Genomic DNA, 26577 nt, shown 5'->3' on the forward strand with positions numbered 1-26577 from the left:
AAATACACTATAGAAGGGCGGCACGGTGGCGCAGGAGGAAGTGTCGCAGTCACACAGCTCCATGGACCTGGTTTCCTCCCACAGTCCAAAAACACACATTGGTAGGTGGATTGGCTGCTCAAAAGTGTGTGTGTGTGTGTTGCCCTGTGAAGGACTGGCGCCCCCTCCAGGGTGTATTCCTGCCTTGTGCCCAATGATTCCAGGTAGGCTCTGGACCCACTGCGACCCTGAACTGGATAAAGGTTACAGATAATGAATGAATGAAATGCACTATAGAACCTTTATTAAGTTCCTGAACCCATGTTTTGTGAATGGTTTTTCATGTATGTGCAACTCTTTAAGATATTGTAAAACATTACACATGCAATACATCACCTATAAAAGCATTTTTAAAGCCTTATGAATGTTACTAAGCTGACCTTACATCCTGGGCTCTTGACTCTGGGTCAGTGTTAGTCTGACACAGGTTTGTGAAAGCTCAAACAACACATTTCTGTGAAGAGTAGGGTTTTTTTTGTTCTTTAAAAAAAAAAGGAAAAAAAAATCACACCCCCGCAGGACGTCCCACTGCCAGAGGAAACTGAGAGACATTTCACACAGCATATGTCACCTGCTGGAATCTTTTAGAGCTGTGAAAGCCATGAACCCAAGTGGAGACAGTCCTCTAGGGAATTCACGCAGTGCTGTTGTTATATAGAGCACAAGGTACGATGTCTGTAGTTGACTGATAAAGTCATGTGAAACAGATGAAAATGTCTGCATTACAAATCAAGCATCCAGTCACTTTTCTGCTCCCGGGTAAACGTCTCCTTGGATCGTCAGCTGTGTGCAGAATGTCCATCTCCTCTTTTCACCACACAATGCAACTTGACATTGACCCACAAAACTGTTTACCCTTAGTTCTCACATGAAGCTCTAAGCCAAAAATGCTCATGTAGGTCATCGTCAGTGGAAACTAGTCCTGCTCTATAGCTAAAGAGCAGACAGCCATGATAAACAGCACTAGTAGCATTTGTACATTAGCTAGCTTCCTTTCATTATTAGCCATTTTGGTAGCAGACTCCAGTGACTCCACAGCAAGAGCAAGAAAGTGCGTTCAACTTCTTCACTTACTTTGAGAGACACTCTCTTTTAAAGCAGTGCCCATGCAGGAATGCAGTGAAGGTTGGATTGGACACGGTGCCTCTGGGAGCATGGCACTCATACCGTCTCCATTCTGGAGCGAGGGATAAAGGGTGGAGGAGGGGAAGAGGAGGGGTGAGGGCCCTATCTGCAGCCCAGGGCTCTCAGCAGCTCTGCTCCTGTCCCGGTTGAGGGGTAATCCCGTTAGCAGATGACTGGGAGACGAAACACTCCCCTCTATTGGATGATACAGAGATTGCGCTCGGCTGGGGCTTGACCCTGAGACAGGAGGAAGAAGAGAGAGTGCTCTTGAGCGAAGTGAACTGTCAGTGAACTTCAGATCTGTTCAGAGTGTACAACACAGCTGGAAATACAAAGATGACGGCTTTCATGTTGACTGTCCAAAAAATGACGGTGTCCAAATAAGGCCACGTGAGAAACTTTGTAAATATGGGCATTGGCATTTATGTAATTTCACCTCAACTCAAGCAAGAATCTGAGGTGTGAGAGGCTAATGAAGACTCAATGGAAGATTATTTATCAGTGTAAGATACAAGATGGATATTTAAATATGGAAATACTATTTATGACGCAATTTTTTCATTCATTATCTAATCCAGGGTTGCGGTGGGTCCAGAGCCCACCTGGAATCACTGGGCGCAAGGTGGGAATACACCCTGGAGGGGGCGCCAGTCCTTCACAGGGCAACACTGACGCAATTTTAAAACTCCCAATTGGGTCTCATTTTTTTATTTTTCATTTCCAATTTTTTTAGGTGGCGCAAAAGGTCTCACAGCTCCAGGGTCCTGGGGTTGTGGGTTTGAGCCCCACTCCAGGTGACTATCTGTGAGGAGGTCAGTGTGTTCTCCCCGTGTCCAAGTGGGTTTCCACCCATGGTCCAAAAACACATGTTGGTAGGTGGATTGGCGACTCATAAGTGTCTGTAGATGTGAGTGAATATGTGAGTGTGTGTCGCCCTGTGAAGGATGGATGACCCCTCTAGGTTGTGTTCCCACCTTGCGCCCCGTGATTACACGAAGACTCCAGACCCACCGCGACCCTGGACTAGCGCTTACAAACAAAGAATTAATTCCATTTTAACCCCATAATGCTCTGTGTCAAAGATATTAGCCCTTCTTCTAGGCGGCTGAAAGTAGAGCACAGGTTAAAGCCTGGCCTGAAGTCTGGCTGGAGAGGCCACTTATTTTCTAGTGTTAGCTCACGGAGGCTTTATTTGTTTTAATGATTTCTCTAGTTATATGTAAATGAAATTAGCACTGTGCACTGCCATTTGTTGTGATTGCGTTTCCTACCTTTTCTTGCATTCTCAGCTTGTCCCTTCCCATGCAAAGTTGTCTCTTCATATGTCTATTTTCATTCTTTGGCATTTGAAAACTGCCCTTTACATTGTGTTACAATTGAAATCTCATGAAGAATGCACCAGTCGCAAAGCTTCAAAATGACTGTTATAAACAGTTGCTGCGTTAAGCCATTTTCTTGCAAAATTACCATTTTAATAACTCCCCATTGCTTACAAAAACATTAGCCTTGCAGCTCCAGTGGAGAACAACATATTTTGACTTTGATATGAAGCACTGAACAGCCCCCCTGTTTTAAACATACTGTCGCTGTCCAATTAAAAACATTTATCTCCATTTTTGTGGATTTTTAGTTTATTACATATTTGAACTGAGCAGCTGTCCTTCACACTGTGTCAAAATTTTATGATGAATGAACCAATAGACATGCTCCAAAATAAATTCATTCGTTCATAGTCTGTAAGCGATTATCCAGTTCAGGGTCCGGAGTCTACCCAGAATCACACCTTGGAGGGTGCACCAATCCTTCACAGTGTGACACAAAAACACACACATTCACTCACACCTAGCGACACTTTGGACTTTGTGGGAGGAAACCAGAGCAAATCCATGTGGAGAACACCCCACACTCCTCACAGACAGGCACCTGGTGTGGGACTCGAACCCACAACCTCCAGGTCTCTGGAGCTGTGTGACTGTGACACCTACCTGCTGCACCACCATGCCACCCTGCTCCAAAATGACTACGAGTAAAATCTTTTGACATATACTTTCACTGAAAGTTAAGAAGTGTTTATTGGGGGGAGATGCATGCTTTTTAGTTGGACAGTGAGGATATAAAAATGTGTAAACTGAGATATTTTCAAAACTAAACCATCTTACTTGCATATGTGATTTCCCACAAGTTCATTACTTGCTGCAGCGCAACATCCACACTTCCATCACCCCTCCATCGTAAACCCTTCTGTTCAAAGAAGTTACAGAACTTGGAAAAGCACGTCCAGAAGAACCTTTGATCACGACCAGCAAGAACCTCCTCTGAACCTCGTCCTCTAAAGCATAATGTGCAATAAGAGAAGAGTAATGTGACCATTAGACATGGCTCAGTTTCACAGGGCTGGGAGTAATTGAAAAGGGAGAAAAGTCAGAATGCAATTAAGCAGATTGGTTCTGCGCTAACAGGAGGAGTTCGGACAGTTCCAGATGTGCCATTTCAGTGAAGACTCTTGTGGTTCTTCCCTTATATGAGAAACTAGTGGAAATATTCAAATGAACACAGTTAATTGTTAGACGCTTGATGATCTGTTACTGCACTACAACAGGGACATACAGTTCTTGATTCCACTTGTTAGTTTCTAATCTTTACTGGAATTAAGACAGACAGAAGTGTATCACGCGTTTTAAACTGTAGTGGACAGTCTGTAATCTGTCTGTGCTTCTATCAGTTTGTAGAGTTCTCTAGAACAATGGTAAATGGTGGGGTATAAGTGATGATATACGTGGAGCTCCAATAAAAGGTTTAAGGAGCATGCACCAATCAGATAAGCATTAAGCGTACACCCTGGTTTCTAGCCGCTGCCATTCACTCAGCTCCACTGACCATAAAGGTGCCCTTTGTAGTTCTACAATTACACACTTGACTGCACACCTTGTTTACCCCAATTTATGATCAGGACCACCACAGGAACCCCACAGATTTGGGTGGTGGAACATTCTCAGCGATGCAGTGACACTCACACTGTGCTGGTACGAGAGGATCAAACTGCTGGACTGAGAATAGTCCACCAACCAAAAATATCCAGCCGGCAGCGTCCCGTGGCCACTGATGAGAGACCAGAGGACGACCAACACAAACTGTGCCTGTCTCTACATCTAAAAGGTAGGAGTGTCTCAGAGAGTGGACGGTGAGAGAACAGTGAACTCCAGCACCACTGCTGTGTCTGATCCACTCGTACCAACCCAACACATGCTAACACACCACCACTGAGAAATGATCCACCACCGATACTCTGTCACTCACTCGCTCACATACTTAATTACTGACATTCATATACTCACTCATTTATTCATTCACTCACTGAATTACTCACTCACAGGTGCTTCACATTAAAGATACTGTGTGTCCTTGTTTCCTATAAAATTTCACAAGAGAAGAACAAATTGCCACGTTAATCTGCACATAGCGGACCTCCCCTCCGCTTGGAGTCATTCATTCATTCATTATCTGTAACCCTTATCCAGTTCAGGGTCGTGGTGGGTCCAGAGTCTACCTGGAATCATTGGGCACAAGGCAGGAATACACCCTGGAGGGGGTGCCAGTCTTTCATAGGGCAACACACACACTCTCTTACTCACACCTATGGACGCTTTTGAGTCACCAATCCACCTACCAATGTGTGTTTTTGGACTGTGGGAGGAAACCGGAGCACACAGAGGAAACACCTGCAGACACAGGGAGAACACACCAAACTCCTCACAGACAGTCACCCAGAGGAAACCCACGCAGACACAGGGAGAACACACCAAACTCCTCACAGACAGTCACCCAGAGGAAACCCACGCAGACACAGGGAGAACACACCACACTCCTCACAGACAGTCACCCGGAGGAAACCCACGCGGACACAGGGAGAACACACCACACTCCTCACAGACAGTCACCCGGAGCGGGAATCAGACTCACAGTCTCCCGGTCCCTGGACATAACGACATATTGATTATATTAGAAGTGTATTAGTTTCATTAGAAGTAAAGAATTGTGTTCTTCTCTGTTAACAGCAGTATTTTGGAGATCTGTGTGGTTTCATTAAGCTGCAGCTGGTAAAACATCTCGAGAAACGTGTGCTCTTCACACAAAGCATTGGCTCATAATTCTACACCCCGACCTCGTGCTTGATTTTAAGTAGAACAGCTCAGCTTTGTTCTGCTAAGCCGTGAGGGACGGCTGTGTTTAATAAGGCCTGCCGTCGTGGCTCTGTGAATTTAAGGATGCCTCTTTTGATTTAAGGCTCGTCTCTATTGCCCAAGTGACATGTGGTTTATTTCCCCGGAGAACGTCGTTCAAAGACTACAGTTAAACGCAACCTGCTGCTGAGCGTCACGCCTAGATTTAGGCAATCCGCTCTTTATTTCCTCTGAGAGCCTGAGTAAATTTCAGGGGTTACATACTCTCCCTGACCCCAGAGGTCATGCCACTCATGAGCAGACTGGAGAATTACAGCTGTTTAAAAAGCTGCTCATCTAATGAACTAATGACTTAAAGGGGAATTCCACCTATATTTATAAAATTCAGCTTAACTTAACGTATGTAAACATTATTCTACTGTTCTATGAATGTAGGGAAAGGTACAGACTGCCTTTTTACCATCGAGGTGACAGGGACCAGGCTATTTTTAATTCCATTATATATGTTCCATTGTAAGTTCCATTTTATATATATATATATATAATTTATTGGGGAAATTTTGCATTTACATTATTATTATTACATTAATATTCCTTCATCACCTGTAAGCTGGGACGGCATGCTGGTTCAGCAGGTAGGTGTCGCAGTCACACAGCTTCAGGGACCTGGAGGTTATGGGTTCGAGTCCCACTCCGGGTGACTGTCTGTGAGGAGTGTGGTGTGTTCTCCCTGTGTCTGCGTGGGTTTCCTCCGGGTGACTGTCTGTGAGGAGTGTGGTGTGTTCTCCCTGTGTCTGCGTGGGTTTCCTCCGGGTGACTGTGTGTGAGGAGTGTGGTGTGTTCTCCCTGTGTCTGCGTGGGTTTCCTCCGGGTGACTGTTTGTGAGGAGTGTGGTGTGTTCTCCCTGTGTCTGCGTGGGTTTCATCCGGGTGCTCCCGTTTCCTCCCACAGTCCAAAAACACTGTTGGTAGGTGGATTGACAAGTCAAACATGTCCGTAGGTGTGTGCGTGTCTCTCTGTGAAGGACTGGCGCCCCCTCCAGGGTGTGTTCCTGCTTTGGGCCCAATGATTCTGAGTAGGCTCGACTCACTGTGACCCTGAACTGGATAAGAGCTTACAGACATTCATTCATTATCTGTAATTCAGCTTATCCAGTTCAGGGTCATGGTGGGTCTGGAGCCTACACAGAATCATTGGGCGTACGGCAGGAACACATCATGGAGGGGGAGCCAGTCCTTCGCAGAGCGACACACACCTACGGGTAGATACCTGAACTGGATAAGCGCTTACAGATAATGAATGAATGTCTGTAACCCTTACCCAGTTCAGGGTTGCAGTGGGTCAGGTATTAATTAATACTTGGAATAAACTAATGTATTCCAAGACATTTTGGAGCATTTCTATTGGTCCATTCTTCATGCCTATGAAAATATTAGAGATACAAGGTTTTGCTTCAATGATACATTTGTGGTGAATCTCTCATATTTCTCTACATACAATATTTAAAATACATTTTAGACAGAAACCCTCTCAACACTAGCTCTACAATTAAAGACTGTCACGCACGTGTGGCTCTGCATACTTTGTGCTGGTCCTGTGCATTGGAGACCAGAGTGAAAGGAGGCTGACAGAGCAGGTGCTGCATCATTGTCAGTGCTACAGCAACACTGATGTGTTAGTGTGCATTGTATCAGTGGATCAGACATAGCGGGTTAACAAAGTATGCAGAGCAACAGGTGGACTATAATCGTAGAACTACAAAGTGCTCCTGCACAGTCAGCAGAGCTGAGAGAATGGACAGTGAGAGCTGTGGTGCATCTGAGGGAGCATTCACAGATATAAATCTCTTCACGTTGGTGGTGATTCGATGGAACCAAGCATTTCACATCAAACTCTCAAAATACCAATAGGATCTGCAAAAGATGCCTTTACAAAACAGGGAACTCTTTTGTATCCATTATTATGAAATTGAGCAGAAAATGAGAGAGGATTTGAATGCCACAATAGTTGAGAGCATATTACGCTCACATTGAGTCACAGCAAGCTCTGGATTATTTTTCTGGCACTCTGCGCAAGAGACGTTACGCAATCAATAATAATCTATTACCCTCGTCCAGGGAAAGTAATGACCCCCCTACTGTGTCGGCTAATATTTGTGCTGGTTAAAGTCTCATTCTCATGAAATAAACAGAGCCGTATTTTTCCTGCAGTATACGGGGCCAGAGTCCACGCCCAGCTTTCATCCACATTCACGTTGCTATATTGTATGTAGTCTGTTTTTTTTTTTCCTGAAAAGTGAATAACCTACCTAAAGGGGACATGTTCTGGGTCTGTGACCTGCTTCAGTCAAAATACCCCGAGTTCAAAGCAGTGAGGAGCAAGGAGCAGAAGCTCTGCTTTTTTAGCTGTTTTAACTTGGTTCTCTTTCTTCTCAGTTTTTACTTCTCCGCGCTCCTTGTGTCTGTTTTGTTCCGTGTCATTGTCTTTGTGCTCTCACATAAATGCACATTAAGCTCTGTGTTTGGAGAAATTCACAGTGAGAGAGAAAATAAATTAAATAAATACACACATTATTCTGCACATGCACAGAACAAGTGAGGTTTTCATTATAAAACAAATAAGAGCATTACTTTTAGCACAACGCTGAAAAAGAATTTTAAAATGGTTCAAAAGTGATCTTTTGCACATTTAAAACCAGAACATTTATTGCTTCACCTGAATACTGCATTGAAAGCACACGCATTCAGTTTCATACAGAGAGATCTTACAATAATATATGGATTCACAAAAAAGCAGTGAACACACAATGCTCTACAAAAGTCTACTGAAATTTAAAAACTCTAAATATCAAAACAGTACAGCTGCAGTAGAGGCAGACAGCTGTTATTGGGGAGATACCCTGGTGTAGACATGGGCCTCTCTCTCTCTCTCTCTCTCTCTCATTCACACACACACACACACTTAGCTCATTGGACCAGTGCTCAGTAAACTGGCTCCTGAAAGGAAACTCAAAAAAATAGCAATTAACTGAAATGTCCTTATAAATTATTGTAAGCCAAAAGTAGTCAGATTTTTTTTCCCGTTTAGGTGTATGTACCTTTTTTATGAAATGCTCTCCTCCGATACAGTCTACGACTCAGCAACAGCGAGAGATTAAAAGGGGAGGAGAAAGAAAAACACACGGAAGAAAAGGATGTATCTTCTATAAAACAGTGGATCCATATGTAAAACAGCTGACAGGAAACAACGTGGGAGAATAAACCAGAAGAAACTATGGCTTGGGTCTTCTCTTTTGTATTCTAGAGATGTGACAGGTCTTTGGAGAAACTGCATAAGCAAGGTAGAGTAAATCTCCAGTGTCTTGGAGTTTGGGTCTAAGAAACTCAAACAACAAAAAGAAAACCCTACCAAAGCTGAGAGGAAAGTGTGAGAAATCCCTTCGCTCATGTTCCAATGAGAAGCAGACGGAAGGAGATAGAGCAACTGTGTTTGTACAGAGCGACTGAAAGCATATAAAAAGGAACCATTCCAGTTTAAAACCTTCAACTCAAGAGTAAAAATCACATATGTACACCAGCATCTGTGTCCATTCGGAGGGCAGGGACACTGGACCAAAAGGCTCATAGTGGAAGGTCAGTAGGCCAAAGTTAACAACCCTCTCCGGACAGCATTTGTTAGTGTGTTTTTCTCAACATCTCCACATACGCTGGTTGTTATGCTACGGAGTCAGCTCTTTTAGAGGCTCTTAGTCCTGCTCCATAGGCTCCTCTGTGTTCTCCGAGTCCAGCTCCCCCGACTCTGCGTCTCCCTCTGTGGGTGAGTCTGCAGCACTGCTGCTGGGGGCCGGGCCGCTGCCCTCACTGCTGCTGGATCCGCTCTCATCGCCGCTGCTGCTGCTGCTGACCGGCTCGTTAGGCTCCTCCACCTCTCTGTGATCGGGGCTGGAGGCTGGAGCTTGCTGCTCAGACTGGTCCATATCGCACGGGTCCTCAGTCGGAGAGCTAGAGCCACATGGAACTTCCCTCTCTGCGGAGGAGGCTTCCTGGTCGTCTATGGGGACACAGTCAGACTGAGTGCTTGTGGGCTCTGCAAGAGAGAGAAGGAAAGCAAATGAGAGATAATCGTTAGACTGAGTTATAATTTACATCGATACAGAGCAGAATGAGACAAGCCTCAGCTCACATCAGTGAGGCGACGTACTAATGTTGGAAGACTAGTTCACAAACCCCAACTCATCCCTAAACATAGTTCACCTGCTCGACAGCCTGATGGTGGAGAGCATCTGTGACCTGTTTTGGTCAAAATACCAGAAAGATGAAACACCACAGCAGTTTTTAGCCATTTTCTCCGTCTTCTTTATTCTGCGTTTTTTTTTGTTTTGTTTACATTTTCACTCTTTGCTTTTAGTCCTTTGCAATAGTTGTGTTTGTTTTGCTCCCTTTAACCTCGTCATTGCCATCTCACATGAATGCGGGTCCAGCGCTGTGATTGGAGAGACTCAGGTGAGGGGAGTGGGACAATTCTAAAGTGTACTTTTTGTTAGGAGCACAACAAAATTAGAACATATCCTTATAAATTTTGCTGCCTCCAAAAAACTTGTTTCACAGTGTGTGGGTTGGTGGGCTGAAGGTCCCAAAAATTAATCACCACATGCTCTGTGACTTTTTCCATAATATGCCTCCAAAAATATGAACCGGATGTCACTGCCATAGGGAAATGACCCAGGAACACTACCTCATACTACATTTTTCTAAATGATATTCAGCATTAAGATAAATCAGAATGTTTGAAAGATACCTTGGTCTTCACAGCCTGCTGTTGAAGTGGCAGCCTCACCCTCTTCCTCCTCCTCCTCGTGTTCGTCTTCTTTCTCCTGTGTCATGGACGATTCTGACTCGGTTTTCTGAGAACTGGACACACTCTTGGGCAGCACAGGATGATCTGTTTCACTGCTTGGCTCCTCTTCGGCATCGTCCTCATCCTCACCACCATCTTCACTGAACTTCAGCCTCTTCACTTCCTGCTGGTCTTCCTCCATATCTTCTTCCTCATCTGCGTGTTTGTTCTTTAAGGAACCGCTTGGAGAAGCGCTCAAGCCTGTTCCAGACGAGTCACTGAAAGAAAAATAAAATAAATAAATTCCTTTATAGTAAGGAAAATTCCCTAGAACCCTCAAATGTCAGACCTATACCAAGTTAAGGTTGTCTCTCGGTCTGTGTACAACTTGAAATAAATTAAATAGGAACAGAAAATAACATTCGTGAAACGTTATTTATATTTTTGAACAGTCATTGTGATAGACAACAGACTAGTGTTATTCCAGCAAATATGGCAATAGCTCCATTCAACTGAGCCAATCAAACTGTGTGTTTAATCTGCAAGGCCAACTCACTAGAGAGAGTCGTGAGAGGGAAGACATAGTGGCTTGCTACACAGTAAGGAAAGCTGATGCAGAAAAGTACTACCGCAGGCTATGATACTGTCAGTTCATAAGCGATTTTGTCACTTTGCACATAGGGATTTAGATTAAACAATAATATTAATTTAAACACAATATGAAACCATACAGTATTGTAACATTATATGCTAGGCAGCATTGTACTTTGTTGACAGTGCTATTTACCAGCTGTCCACCCGTGTTGGGGCTGTTTACAGCATCTAAGGCTGGCGATAATTTTAAAATCACACTCTCACTTGGATTTTCTAGACAGGTTTTAACACATAACTAACTCTAAACAACTGCACCGATTTCAATTAAGAGTCACCAGTCAGGTTATTTAAAGGTGTCCTCTGCAGGTGAAGCACTACAGTACTTGTAAGAACACTGTTTTAAGTATGTAGATGGCATTCAGAGCACAAGAAAATTAATGAGGTCAGATACTGATGTTGGATGATTAGTTCTAGGTCACAAAAGCCACTCTAAAGCCCAATTTATACTTCTGTGCTGAGCCTATGCCGTAGGCTATGCGTTGACATGAACCCTACGCTGTAGCTTGAAGTGCACCTCTCCCGGAATGTAACTACGCACCAGAGACTGCATGAATGGACAGGATGGACATTGTTTATGCAGAACCGAAGGAGTACAAGAATATGAGCTCCTCTCCTCCGCACACAGAGACGCAGACAGCGGCACATTCATACTGAAATATTTCCTCAGACAGCGTGGGCTTCAGGGATGAATAAAAATTCTGAACAAAGGGAAAATACGGAGGTCTCTGGGGGGAAATAAAGAAGCTATACCACATGGGAAAACTTGCTGACTTTGTATTAGTTACTTTTCTGGCACCTCATGTAAACCATGCTTTGTCCCAAACAATGACCTACTCCCTAAATAGTGCACTTTAAAGATTTATAAAAGTAATTATACTGCACCACTACATTGTGTACAATGTAGTGCAGAGGAAGATGTTTGAGTTTCAGCCCTAGTGGTGTGGTTGTAGTTGCAGAGTGACGCAGACCCCAACACAGAAGTATAAACGTACGCAGTGGCGTAGGCTGTGTGTCGAGTCAATGCAGAAGTATAAATCACCCTTAAATCATCCCAACACACCCAGACCCAATCAAGTAGTAGGGTTTTCTAATTAGAAGGGATGTGTGTATACTTCTGGACATAAACAGTAAGAAAAGTGATTTCTAATTTCTCTAAAATGTATGTATCATGTGAGCATGCTTTATACTGAAAATAATTCAAGCACCTCCAACAGTTCTAAGAAACAAATTGTACAGATACATTCAAAGTGTATATAACTGAAGCATACCTAATGAGTTTACTGTGCCCTGCCGCTGTGTTTGACTCTCTGTTTTCTGTGCTGTCTGGCAATCCATTTGTGGCCAGTAAAGAAGAGGCGGAGAGCTTCGGTCTGTTCATCGGTCTGGGGGTTCCTGGCCCGTTCACCTTCCTGAAAGACAGAGCAAGAGAGAAATTCATTTTCTCTAACTACTTAATCCTGTTCAGAGTCACTGGGCACCAGGCAGGAACACACCCTGGACAGGGCACCAGTCGATCAGAAGGCAGTACACACTCACCAGCCACTGTTTGCACAGTCAGTCCACCTACCAACATGTGTTTTTGGACTGTGTGAGGAAACGAGAGCAGCTAGAGGAAACCCACACAGACACAGGGAGAACACTGCAAACGGTGACCCCCAGTGCTACTTTGCTGCCCTTATGAGCTCATTCAGAACACACATTTATTTATTAGTTTAAGCAGAATTATGATAAAGCACCATGTGATCCACTTCAAATGTTTTGGACACAAATGAAAACTTAATGTCTTGAATTTGTCAAATGATTTTGACAAGAATTAACAGAAAACACTACCCTGCAACAGATTTAAAGGGTTAAGTTGACGGTTAAGATGACTTGCCTTTCAGTGAATATGGATGTGTTGCCTGGCAGCATGACTCCATTCATCCTGTTAACCCCACTGCAGCCATTTTTCCTGAAAAAATTAAGGAACATAGTAAGCATCTTTCAGCAGTCAAAGACATTCACTACTGCACATGAGCAGAATAAGTAAGCCGTTAATATTCAGAAGCACAGGAGGGGCGTCACTTACTCAGAAGTGGGATACACACAACTGACCACCATCACATTCTGAGGAGAGAGTACAAATATTAAGAGCAAAAACGGTACATGTGTTTCCCAATGGAGGGAAGACTGTAGTTAATAGTGATGCCATATTACTTAGTATCTGAGGATGGGATTGTGTGTGGGAGTAAACCCACCCCAATGCAATTCTGTGTCAAGTCCATTACACCAAAACTAAACCTAGCCCAAAGACTGTGTTCTTACCTTCTCAACCCCTCTTAGAAACTTCTCAGTTCCTGTGTAGTTCCTCTTGGGGTCCGTGAGCAGCTCGCACAAACGTTGGATTGTGAATGGAATTCTGAAAGTGTGCATGAGGAGGGGGGGGGAATAGTTATTTCTGACACTGTATAACCAACACTCAACACTTAACCATTACATTTAAGGCATTTAACAAATACAGGAAACCCATTACAGGACTATTCCACGTCTGCCTCCTCCCACACATACTACTGTCAGTAGATGGCGCACTTGCACGGGGTAAGAGACCCTGGCCTTTGTCTCCTTTTTTATACAATCTCTCAGATATTCTACACAACACAGCTTCAAAACCAGGTCATATGCTTCATTACTACAGGTCTATTCACCCATTGTATCCATTGACTATCTTCAGTATCCTCTCCTTCATCTCCTCAAATGGTACAGACTCCACGTTAGGGTTTGCTGGTCCTCTCTGCTCCGGGGCTGAGGCTCGAAAGTCCTCCATTACCTTCTCAAGTTTGAACAGAAAGTAGCTTTTAAACTGTGACCATGAAATCCTGCAGAGAAGAAAACAAACAAACTATCATTTATAACTTTTAGATAAATTATAACTGCCATCTACACTGGTGTAAATAAGCTGTGGTGTTTCTGATCATCTGAACGTGTGGCTCAGTGACGCTGAGTAAGTGGGAGGGCTATGGAATGATATTTATTGTTTTCAGGATGGGGTAAGCATTTAAGATTGTGGGTGTCATCAGTGCTGGACATGTTGAGGATGTCTGAGGAGATGAGCCTCAAGGCAGAACTATGGATTATTTAAAGGAACACTACAATTGCAGTTTCAAAATCATTTTGATGCTCCACTGACCTGTAATAGGGGGGAAGGGGAGAGAAAAAAAATGTTGTTGTGGTTACTCCAGGCTCAGCACTGCAGAAACAGCACTATGTAACTTTTAGAGGAGTGTAGGAAACCACAACCCCTCCCTGCCACATGATTTTAGAACAATGCTCTAAAAGTGAATTACATTCTGCAGCCTCTGAGGAAGCCCAGGAGCACAAACACCAAATCTTACCTAGTGTTCCTTTAAAAGGGTCAAATCTGAAAAGTCAAACACAGATGTTTATACACTTCCTATGAACTGCTTACATTGTTTCTCCAGTCTTCGCAACATGGCACAAAAATTGGTCCAATGCTGGAGACACTTCTTTTTTTCCTTTCTTCTCAAAATCTGAGGGGAACACAGAAGGCAGCACAGCACTTCAGACAATATTCTCAAAGGCATCTGTGGTGAAGCTGCTTATTTTCATCATAGAACATTTTTACACAATCAACAGAGTCAGGACTTGGTTAGTTATACGGTTATTGTTCCCAGTCGACTGCAAAACCTAAACTGTACACAGTATTTTAATCAATGGGTTAGAAATAAGATGCTGTTTATCAACTGTAAGAAATTCACTTTACTAAAACAATCCGAGCTAGCTATAACATATGAACTAATCAGCCATATGATTACTGCATCTGCCTTCTTGTTTCTCCACTCACTGTCCATTCTCTCAGCTCCACTGGCCAAATATTGACACACTAATTCTACAATTACAGACTGTAGACCATCTGCTGTTCTGCATACTTCGTTAATCCTCCTTCACTCTGTTCTTCAATGCTGATGATCACCACAGAGCAGGTATGATCTGAGTGGTGGATCATTTTCAGGGCTGCAGTGACACTGATGTCATGGCGGTGTGTTAGTATGTGCTGTGCAGTTAAGAGTGGATCAGACACAGCAGTTCATGCTGGTCTTTTTAAAACTCTAGGTCACTGCTGGACAGAACCAAAAATATCCACTTACCTAAATGATACCTGCTCTGTGTGGGTCCTGACCATTCCAGAACAAGAAGCAGAGCATCAGACTGACTACGGTCTGTAACTGTAGAACTATAAAGTGCACATATAAAATCAGTTTACAAGGAGTGTAGAAACAAGAGGTGGTACGTAATGTCATGGCTGATTGTAAATGCGTTTCGAGTGACCATGCGGATTGAACTTCTACAAAATTTCCATATAAACCCGCGATCTCACTGGATTTGTGTCTTTTTTTGTGTGCGATTGTCCATTCATTTCAATGAGACTCACAGTGACGGCTAAATTACGTGTACACTACGTACAGGCGAATACATTTCACCTGCGAAAGTTCATATAAAATTTGACTTTGGTGAACTCTGCCATGCAAATTTGAGTGACAGGTCAATAGAACTGTTGTTCAGGCTGAGAGACCTGTGACACACTACGTAGTCTCTGCTCTGTCTTGGCCAACATTGAAGCAGTGCTGACGGATGTAAATTCAAGACTGGTGATCATAGGCTATACAACACTTTATGTGGATTACAAAAAAAACACAAAAGTAGTGAGCGGTGGCATGTTGCATGATGAGTCGGGAGGTACTTAAATAGTAATAATGTCTTCCTCTGGAGTTGTAGTAGTTTTGATTTAGCTGAGTTGTGAAAATGCTGAAACAAAATGGGGGACAGTTAACACCGCTGATTTCCCTTCACGTTCGCAGCCAGTGGTTCCCAAACAATTTCTGCAGTGCCCCTGTTTTGTATATATGTATATTGGAGCCCCCCCACTCAAACACACACATGCATGTCTTTTGCCTCCAAACTATTTTGGGACTATTGTGCTAACAACTTTTCAGGTGCATGATGCTGGGCTGACTTAAGACACACATGAGAAGAGACACTGAAGAGTTCTAGAGTAATAATGCGGTTGGAATTGGGGGTATTTCGGTACTTTGTTGCTGTCAAAGATTAATCAGAAGGTATCTTTTTTCACCCTACAGGTGTGACATGGTCGGATGTGTCCCTAACCTTCTCCAAAAATGATCAGACTATATTCAGGCCACTCCATACACACTTATAGCACTTTTTATTGCATGGTACGTGCTCGGCTCAGCTTCGTTTCTTTTCTTTTTTTGATTCCAAGCGAGCCGGAAGGGACTAAATGTGATGTGTAAACCTTGCAGAGTGCTGATTGACCAGAGAGGCTTGTTTACATGGCGAAACTCAGACCTCCAGGAAAAACTATTAATTTATTCATTCATTCAGTCATTCATCGTCTGTAAGCGCTTATCCAGTTCAGGGATGCTGTGGGTCCGGAGCCTAGTCTGAAACATTGGGCGCATGGTGAGAATACACCCTGGAGGTTGCGCCAGTCCTTCACAGGGTGCAACACACACACTCTATGGACACTTTGGAGTCACCAATCCACCTACCAACGTGTGAATTTGGACCGTGGGAGGAAACTGGATCTCTTGGAGGAAACCCACGCCGACACAGGGAGAACACACCAAACTCCTCACAGACCCACAACCTCCAGGTCCCTGGAGCTGTGTGACAGAGACACAACCTGCTGCTCCTCACAGATAGTCACCCAGAGCGGGACTCGACCCCTAAACCTCCAGGCCCCTGAAGCTGTGTGGCTAAGACACTAACTGTTGCTCCACTGTGCCTCCACAAGACAAACTAGCCACTCGTAAAATATCCAAGCTACAGCGATCACATTGTTTCCTAAGACTCACAGCGCCAGCATGTGAAAGTGTGCTGTGGGGTTCAAACACTTCTTGGATGTGTGGACGATGAAAGAATTCAGTGAGAGCCAGACGGAGCAACAAGGGGTGTAAAACTGGGTTCAAATCAAAAATCAAATTAAATTTATTTACACAGCACTTTTTACAACTGATGTCACATGTCAGCTTCACAGTATTCCAGTAAACACAAATATTATAATATGAAACAAAACTCTCCAGTGAGTAAGCCAGAAGCGACAGTAGCAAGGAAAAACTCCCTCAGAGCTGAGGAAGACACCTTGGGAGGAACCAAGGCTCAATGAGTTCAGTCCCCCCCCCAAAAAAAAAAAAAAACAGTAACAACAACTTCAACAACACTGCTGCTGTAGTTTCCAAATCCTGCACTTGAGACTGGAGACTGTATTTAGCGACATCATAGGCAAATCTCGAGGAGGGGGGCTTTATCGTAGAAAACCAATCAGGGACCAAGCTAGTAGAGTCAAGTAGAGCAGGTACCATGCAGTGGAAAGTGCCATTATACTTAATGCTGGCCACTTATGATCTGATCAGCAAGGACACATTAATGCCAGATGTGGACGGGGCCCAAGTTAGAAAGAGAAGTTCAATGAAGTAATGTCTGTCCATCGTGTCTGTCTGTATGTCTGTCTAAAGCAATGTCTCAGGAAACAAGTAGTATATTCAGAAACACTACAGTCATATAATTATCTGTGAAGGAACATCTACAAACTTTTCTACTATGAACAAGCCTGAATCCCTAGAATGGAGAATTAAACAGAAGAAACACACCGCATTTACTGGAGATAAAACCTGTCCTACTGCTTTGTACACAAATACAATGAAGTTAGAAGTCTTACAGCCTAAAACAGCTTTTTAAAATCCAGACACGATACTAGCCAACAAATGAGAACCGAGGTCAATTACTTATCTCCGTCTAAAAAGCACAGTGACAGCTGATCAAATAGAAGGGACAATACATTGAGGATCACTATATAATTATGTTTTAAAGAATTGTGTTTACATAAACCCATTAAAACATCGTCAGAAAACTTAATGGAAAATATAAAGTCGAGGGAACATTGTATAAAATAGTCATTATACCGTCTTTTTTAATAAACTCCACTTCTGTTAACGTTACTTTGGTCTATGTAACACTGGCTAACGCTTCCACTGTCCCAAATTGACTGTCGTCTCCCTACGACGTGCACTAGTTAGGTCACTACGTTACCGCTTTGGAACCTATAATAGCATATAAAACACCTTAAAACAATTTACAAGTGATATTGTCGCACTGAGACGCTCCATCTTTAACGGTGTAAACCATGATCTGACTGTAGAAACCACATTTCCCTGCTCGACAACGTTCACTACACAGTGAGCATGGGACGATTTGGAACGCGCCCCAGGCAAGAAGCTAGTGAAACTACACAAGCGCTAAAGGGCAGGTCGCTGTGTAAAGCGACAAGACAACTCCGAGCTACGAAACTCGGCAAAATACGACAAACAAACGGTGGTTAGTTTCATGTTAGATTTTAAAATACAGGCTTTAAACTGAGAAAGAGAAACCGCTGTTTTACTAGCGCCTAGCTAACGTTAGCAGAGCTAGCTCGCTATAAAAGCACCTCTCTCTCTCTCGCTCCGAGCTGACACCAGCAGAAAATAAAACACAACGTAGAGATTAAAGAGCGTAAACCTTTCAGGGCTTCGAGGAGAGAGTCCGTCTCCATGTCTGAGTGCGGGGAGAAAGAGCAGTCGCCGCCGGGGAAGAAGAAACACACAGAGAAAAAGAGAGACGGGGGTTAAAAAAAGAAAAGAGGAAAAGGAAAATATTTCAATATGGCGCTCCTGACGTCACTCTCACGGACAACCCCCACCACCCGGTTCAGTTACAGTTTCATTGATGTTTTTATTTATTTCTTGGAAATATGATTTGGTTTGTTAAAACTGTAGGGGGATGAATTAATGAGGAAGAGCAGGAGAAATAATTTGAAATGTCTCCCTATACACTTTTCTACATTACTCACCAGATGCACTATGGCCAACTGAATTCAGGAGAGTAGTGAACAGACAAAACCTTGTGGGTTTTTTACCAAACATCCTAATGTATCCTCCATCTGCTAGAGTACATCAATTGTACACTACTTTTTGTTGTGCACTATGGGGATGTTTGGTGCATGTATGTGACCTAAATGACTCCTCACTAGAAACACAAGTGAATTGTGTCCATTAACCCATAGCAACAAAACTCTCACAGTTCACTTTGATGGATGTTCAGCTCATATAGTGAGCTACAATATTTAGCACAATTTTGTGCACTGTGGGGGATTAGGATGCCCTCAAAATCGGTCAAATTTCACTTGAGAATTCATATATGAGAAAAATGTGTTATTACCCTAAAATGTAAATAGGGTCCAGTTCGTTCACACCAATGTTTTTAGACACTGTTGCAAAATGGCAGAACCCTACAATAGTGCACTACAGTGAATAGGGTACAGTTTAGGGCCCAGCAAGCATCTGCTGAAATAGTGTCCTGCAGTGAGCCACCCTGTAAAGCCTGAAATATTCATACAGCAGTCCTGAAGAGGGTTGAACTGTAGGGTTGAACTTTGTGGGAGTCTTATGGACCACACCAGATATTTTTAAATATTAATTACATGCACAAGCTCAAAGTAGAAGGCCAAGGTGGATGGGCTGGTTACCTGTGTAACGCTGGTAGGGGTGGGTCACAGTGCTGTTCTGTATAGCACTCATTCACACACACAGTAACCCAGAATTTTTTACCTGAAAACATGTATGTTTGAATGCAAATGACTGTACCAGTTCTAACAGGCATTACCACATCTTTATACTGCCAGTCTCCTAGTATAAAAAATCTGGGTGATGACCAAGTGAGCCCCTCTGTGAATGGAGCCAGTAGCGTTCACAGTGAATTCATCTCATGCCTCCTGCACATGCAGCACAAGCGTCACCTCATGTCTAAACAATGTTCAGCTGTGAGAACTCATCTCAGACGAAAAATCTCCAGCTGTACACTACATAACCCTGCTGAAAAAAACAGCATGAACAGTTCAAGCTACTCATGCTGTTTTAGCTGGCTGATCACCTTAAATCTTAACCAGCTTAGTGTATGTTTTCATTTAAATTTGATGGTTTAGCTGGACTAAAAACATGATCAACCTGACCAAGCTAGACAACCAGTATAATCAAGCTGGACCATGCTGACTGACCCCCATGAGCAAGCATGCTGACAAGCAAGACCAGCATAATCAACCTGGTTGACCAGCATGACTAGCAACATGATCAACACCACCAAGCATAATCAACATCAAATGCAACATGCACTAAGCTAGTCAAGAGCTGGTTAACAAGCTAGCTTACTAGTATAGCTAAGCTCAAGACATAACTAGCTACAAGCTAAAGCTAATCTTATTCTGGATTTTTCAACAGGGATGTACAAGGGCAAAGCCTGAAAATATCCAAACCTAATTCTTCAGACATTTTCCAGAGTTCACAAGGCAAAACATTGATTCAGTGAGTGACTGTAAGGTAAAATACATTGCTGAATATGGAATGATATACATCATATTTACTTGTGAAGTACAGAGTGAAGCAGGCGAGGAAGCGCTTGTCCTCTGTAACACATGCGAACAAGAGGAGGCTCCTTTTAAGTTGATTTGGATGTAATTTAATTTGTTGCTGATTTGAAAATGTGAAAACTCCTGTGTGATTGCTCTCTCAATAATTAGAAAAATCCACTCTGAGGAATAACCCAGCACAACCCACATCACAAAATGTTCTTTGCATTTCATGAAATTCCAAAAAATGTAAAATTTCCACCAGAGAGGTCATCAATTCTTTACATTTTTCCCAAATGCTTGAATTTAAATCCTAGCCACAACATCATCTAAAAAGAAAAAAAGAGCCACAACTTTAAAACAGTGTAAGATTTTATAATGAACATATTATATCAATGATCAGAAAATAAGCTTTTTGTTTTACTTATCTTCATTTATTATTTTTCTGACAAGCATGGCCAGAACTCTGTATGGAATATAAAAACACATTCATCTCAGAAATACACCTTGCCATGAAGAAAAACAAGTCTCACAGTCAAGACATAACTGTAGTGTGTACATGTATGTGTGCGCACATGCACAAAGAAGATATCATACTGTGGGGACCAAAAATTACACACTCACATTGTGGGTTGTGGGGACCGGGTTGTATTTACCAGTACTAAGGAATTACATTTTAAGGTGAAGACTAGTTTAAAAGCTAGGGTTAAGGTAAGGTTAGGGGTCAGGCTTAAGGTTAGAGCAGGGTTGCATCTAGGGCTAGAGTTATATTTAGGGCAGGCATGGTGCATATGGACGGGGTAAGTCTCCACAAAACAAATGGAAGTCTATGTAATGGCCCCACAATGCATAAAAACAAAGGCTTGTGTATTTACAGGCTGAAACTCTGATCGGATTCACAGAGATGGCACTGGAAAGCATTGTGCTGGTGTTCACAAATATGAAATTAATTACAAATAAAAATGAATATGAGAATATCAGAGTTATGCCAGATTAATTAAATGGAAATAACACAAAGCAAATGAAATGTGTGGCAGAGATTAGCAGAAGGATACATTTATCGGGATGTTATTTGTGTTGAATACAGCTAAAAAAAACTGTAATGTCCTGGCAGAAAAGGAAGGAAAGTTCAATACCTTTTATACTGTGTCTCTACCTCAGTAACACTTATGAACAGATGCTGGGGGGTTGACTGTTTTAAATTTGCTGTAAATTTGCGTGCACCAGTCTTCCCACATATCCGCATCATTCAATTACTGTAAACAAAGTCATGCAGCACATTTTGATGTCAGATGTTTAATTGTAAAGGATCTTAGCATTCTTATAGTGGTTGTGAAAGGAACAAGACATCTCCGTGTCTACAACACAAATATAACCACTCTGTTTACTCTATGTAAATCACTGAACCTACAAGTGTCTTCTGAGATTTATGTGTCAAGTGGCTAATTATATAAACTTAGCACAAAAAGTAAGGCAATGTGTGTTTGGTAGATTATTTCACTGTTGTAACAATGCTTCTTGGAAATAAATCTTTTACCGTTGGAGCCTGTTATTGTCCCTTTTAAATGGTGCCACATTTGTAAGGAACATGCATTTGTGGGATGAGCGGTAGAGCTGAGTATGTGGGTTGTGCCCATGAAAAATGAGCCAAATCCTCCCTGCCAATGTTAATCAGCTTATTCTGCCATTGCCTCGTTTGGTGTGTGGTGTCTGGATGATTGAAATCCGAAGAAACAAGACGTATTGGCGATTTAACAATTTATTCATTTAACAAACAGGAGCCTCAGTAGCGTGTGGAAGAACCTTACACAGCCACACCTCCTCCTGACACTGGTCACACACTGCTGTGGGATGGCATTCTTCAACCAGCATTTGTCGCAAGTCAACCACCGTGGTTGTGTTGGTGACTGTGGCACAAACAGCACGCCCAAGCTGTTCCATAAGTATTTAATGGGGTTGAGGTCAGGAGCTGGCAGGCCATTCCCTCCTCTCCACTCACAGTCTCTGATAAACCCCGCTCTGTGGGGGGGCGAGCGTTGTCATCGTGGAGGATAGAGTTCAGTCCCAGACTGTGGAGATATGAGATTGCCACTGGTTGCAGAATTTCATCTCGATATCTCTCTGAATTGAGAAACCTCCAAAGATGACAAGCCTTGTTTTTCCAGTGAGGGAGATGCCGCCCCACACCATCACACTCCCTCCACCAAATGATGTTACTCTATCAGTGCAGCAATCAGCATAGTGTTCTCCACGTCTTCTTCACACTTTGACCTCCTGGCAGCCCGATGACACCGGAGATTGGTTGCGTGCAGTCTGTTCTGGATTGTCTAGGCAGAGAGCCGTCAGCCATATCATCCTGCAAATCTGTAGAAGACAGCCTATGGTACTTAAGTGCTGACAGGGTAAGGAAACAATCTTCTTGGGGTGTCGTCTATATAACATATCCCGTTATATGGAACTTGGCCTTCAATTTGGAGATGGTACTAGGGCTCACTCCAAATAATGCCTCAACTTGGTTTTGCGGAACACCAGCTTGAAGTTGCCTCATCGCACAGGCCCTATCTAGATCAGTCAAACTTGGCATGTCGATTCTTGGAGCAGACACGTACTGACCACCATAGCAGAGCCCACAATCAGGCACCAGAGTGGCAGCACTTGGGTGTATCAGAAGCTCAAAACAATTGTCAATAGCAACAACAAAATAATGTTTGGCATTGGCAGAGAAGATTTGGATAATTTTTCATGGGTGCAACTCACATACTCAGCTCTACTGCTCATCCTTACAAATGGCACCATTTAAAAGGGGTCTGTAAGGAGTGTGGTGTGTTCTCCCTGTCTCTATGTAGGTTTCCACCAGTGGCGATTGCTCTAAGACTGCAAGGGAAGCTCAGCTTCCCCCAAAATGTAAAAAAATAAGTGATCAAATATATACTGTTGTGTGTACATGTCATTGAATAAATATGCACTACAACGCGCTCAACTTTTGTTCAGAATCAGCTTCTTATCACTGGTAAAGACGCGGCTTTCCTCTCAATCATTCCCGCAGCTTCACAGCGATTTAAACAGTGTGGATGCTGCCACAGAGTTCAATAGTGAAGCAGCGAAGTGCCGCGAAACGAGACGAGTCATTGGATAAACGCTGGCTTTTGATCTGTCTGAGGCTAAATCCCTTTTTGATTGACAGCAAAATGAGCGAATCAGCGACCCTTTGTGTAAAGATCCGTGGGAGCACAGGCGCACACACTTCACATGGGCCAAGGCCGTTTAAGCAGCCTAGCTCTGCTGGCCATTGAGAGGACACTAATCAAGTCCCTGGAAAAGACGCCTTTGTTGGTACGACAGGGTCACAGATCATTTTCTTAAAAAGGAACGAAGGGTAGAATTTACGTATAAATAAACCGACACATTTTATGATGTAGGCTGAAATTGAGCTTCCCCTCCTTGAAAGACCAGCATCCGCCACTGGTTTCCACCCACAGTCCAAACACACAGGGGAACTGGTTGTGTGAAATTATCCACAGATGTGATTGTTTGAGTGACTGGGTGAGTGTGTGATGCCCTGAGATTGAATGGTGCCCTGTTCATGGTGTTTTCCAGCTTTGTGCCAAATGACCCTAGGCAGGTTCTGGACCCACTTTGACATTAAGCAGAATTAAATTTACAGAAGATGAATGAACCAGGTGTTTTACCCATGAGCTGCTCTGCATTGTCTTTGAGTGAAGAAATACACCTGCATTTGTCTGAGTCTGTCCAATCACAGCAATGGACCTGTGTTTACATGAGAGCTCAATGACGAGGTTAAACAGAGCAAAACCGACAAAACACACACTGAGAAATAAGAACACTGAGTAAAAACTGAGAAAATGAGAACTGAGAAGGAAGAGAACAGAGCAAAACACGGCTAAAAACCAGAGCATCTTCTAATTCCTCATTGCTGTTTGCTCAGGGTCAGGGCGAACAGCGAGCGGCTCATTAACATTTAAAGAAACAGGCTCTGACACAAGACACTCAGAACAGTGCTGATTAAACAGGGGAGAGTGCTGCTGTGGGGCTCAAACCTTATGGTATTTTAAACCAAAATAGGTCACAGATGTTTGTTCAAGAACTGTGTCCCCTTGTGGAAAAAGGGTAGAGCATGTCCCCTTTAAACTCTTTTAACGTCTGGTTCCATTCACCATCACTGTGGAAAATTCTGACTCAGCATGTTACTCAAAAACAAAGCCTTCAAGCCTTAGGTTCAAGCCTTAGAATATTTTTCTGTAGTGTGTTTATAGACTCAAAGATAACTATTGAAGTGAATCAGAAGTGCTAAAACATAGATACATCTTTTTAGGGTGTTAGACTGCACCCCTGATGGACTCCAGTCATTTAAAGCTTCAGTGTGAACACAATGACAGACGAATTTCATCGCACTTGTACATTTCACTGCTTTGCATAATTCAAAACCTCCATTTACAGTCTGCATTGGATTCAAATTCCATTCGTTAACATCTGTTCCAATGTAAGAATGTTTTTTTTCTTCTCTTGCAAATTTACCAGGATGTGTGCACCATATGTGCAAACTTTTCTAGACACCCCCAGCTTGTTCTACCCCCACAGTGAAACAAAATGGTAGAAGCTCTTTAGAACTCTAAGCTCACCACACTCAATTCCATGTGTGGTCTTGAGAGGTATAAAGCCCTTAAATTTTGGCCTGTGAAGCAGTGGAACTGCGACCTCTGGAAGTAATGTTCCCATGGCTTAATGCATTCAGATTCACTCTGATATGTTTCAACATGTAGCAGAAAGTGGGACAAACTCCATTGGAAAACTCTTGGTTTCACAGACTGCTGGAAAAGCAGGTGTCCATAAATGTTTGAACATATAGTGCACAAGGTTTTGTTTCTTCAGGAACATTCAACAAACCTCAGGTCTGACACAAAACAACACATAACACAACAATCCATAGTTGAGTTTTTAAACATGGCTTTGCTTCTGCCAACTTTGTGGAAAGCAGTTTCCCTCATATTTCTTGTGACATCTTCAAGAATTTGCTGCTCTGAAAATGCAACATGTGCAAACTGTGAAGGTTTTAAAGATGGAGACCCTTCTCCATCATCCATTCCACTTTATATATCATTCGTGGACATCATAAAAATGAAGCATACCTTTCAAAACCTTCACAACCATCGGATTACATAAGCAACTTTACTGAGAGCTTCATACTCATTTTTAAAGCCATGCTTTAGTGGTACGCTTCTTTGGAGATTCCTGAGTCAAGCAGCCATTTATTCCATATTAAAAAGAACCCCTAAAAGTCTATCCAAGTTCATCCAGAAGCTCTCCTTCATGCTCTCCACACGCTGGTCTGGAGGCCTCACCAGACATTGACCATTGGCATTGCACATCTTCCATAATTAGAAAAAACAACACATCCCTTAGTGTTGGAGAAATCAGCTTTTCCATCATTTTTTTTAAAGCAGCTCTAGGTCACCTCGCCCAATGCCAAATGTCAGCTAGAGGGGTGTAAGTTTGCCCTCCTTTGGGCTGTGGAGCAGTGCAACCCTCTTTTCTGGAGTGATGGAGCTCCATCCATTTCTTTGGGATGAGTCAGAGTGGTGTTTGTGATCCAGAACTAATCGTCCAACATCAGCACCTCATCTTACAAATGCTGTAATGGGTGAATGCCATCAAACGCTCACAGCAATGGGATGAGTTCATCGCCGCTCTCTATGCGGAGGGCGGACATGGCGGACCACTTTCTGCTCAAACACGGCCCTCATGGTCTTCTCGATCTGTTTGAGGAAAACCTGAGGGATTCTGCCACACAGGGTGTTGACTGTGTCCAGGAACTTGGTCTGCAGAGGGTAGAACAGGGACTGGAACAGGTTTTCTCCAAAAGGATACTGAAAAACAGGAACGTAATGAGAGCAGTGTTATTTTTACCATCAAATGGACCAGAATATATCTATTAATAATAATTATATATATATATACACACACACACACACACACACATACACACATACACACATACACAATTTCACTCAGATTAAATGATATATCAAAATGTTTTCTAGGCCTTGAATGAACCAGTTTATGCTCCATAGAGTGGGTCTCTCACTTGGGGGCAACCATGTTTAATACAGAATTCGTATACATGCAGACTCCGGGTCAGTACAATTTGTTATCTTCATTCATTCATTATCTGTAACCACTTATTCAATTCAGGGTCGCGGTGGGTCCAGAGCCTACCCAGAATCACAGGGCGCAAAGAAGGAACACACCCTGGAGGGGGCGCTAGTCCTT

The 26577-nt window shown here is 43.0% G+C and overlaps 2 protein-coding genes across 2 annotated transcripts in view; both read right to left on the minus strand.

Moving 5' to 3' along the window:
* Positions 1-8006: 8006 nt before the first annotated feature.
* ppp4r2b (protein phosphatase 4, regulatory subunit 2b) lies at positions 8007-18569 on the minus strand. Its single transcript, XM_066666595.1, has 9 exons — positions 18408-18569; positions 14281-14362; positions 13520-13690; positions 13140-13233; positions 12904-12941; positions 12712-12786; positions 12104-12244; positions 10143-10459; positions 8007-9431 (listed from the first exon to the last, which is right to left on the minus strand). Exons 1-9 carry the CDS (start codon positions 18439-18441, stop codon positions 9091-9093), a joined length of 1293 nt encoding a protein of 430 aa, XP_066522692.1. The 5' UTR covers positions 18442-18569; the 3' UTR covers positions 8007-9090.
* Positions 18570-20722: 2153 nt separating this feature from the next.
* gxylt2 (glucoside xylosyltransferase 2) overlaps positions 20723-26577 on the minus strand; it is a 37171-nt gene continuing 31316 nt past the window's right edge. The window contains exon 7 of the mRNA XM_066664462.1: positions 20723-26174. Coding sequence (XP_066520559.1) covers positions 25986-26174 — 189 coding nt within the window. The 3' untranslated portion in view covers positions 20723-25985. The remainder of the gene's footprint in view (positions 26175-26577) is intronic.

This window comes from Hoplias malabaricus, chromosome 3 (genome assembly GCF_029633855.1).
Source record: "Hoplias malabaricus isolate fHopMal1 chromosome 3, fHopMal1.hap1, whole genome shotgun sequence".
Classification (NCBI taxonomy): domain Eukaryota; kingdom Metazoa; phylum Chordata; class Actinopteri; order Characiformes; family Erythrinidae; genus Hoplias; species Hoplias malabaricus.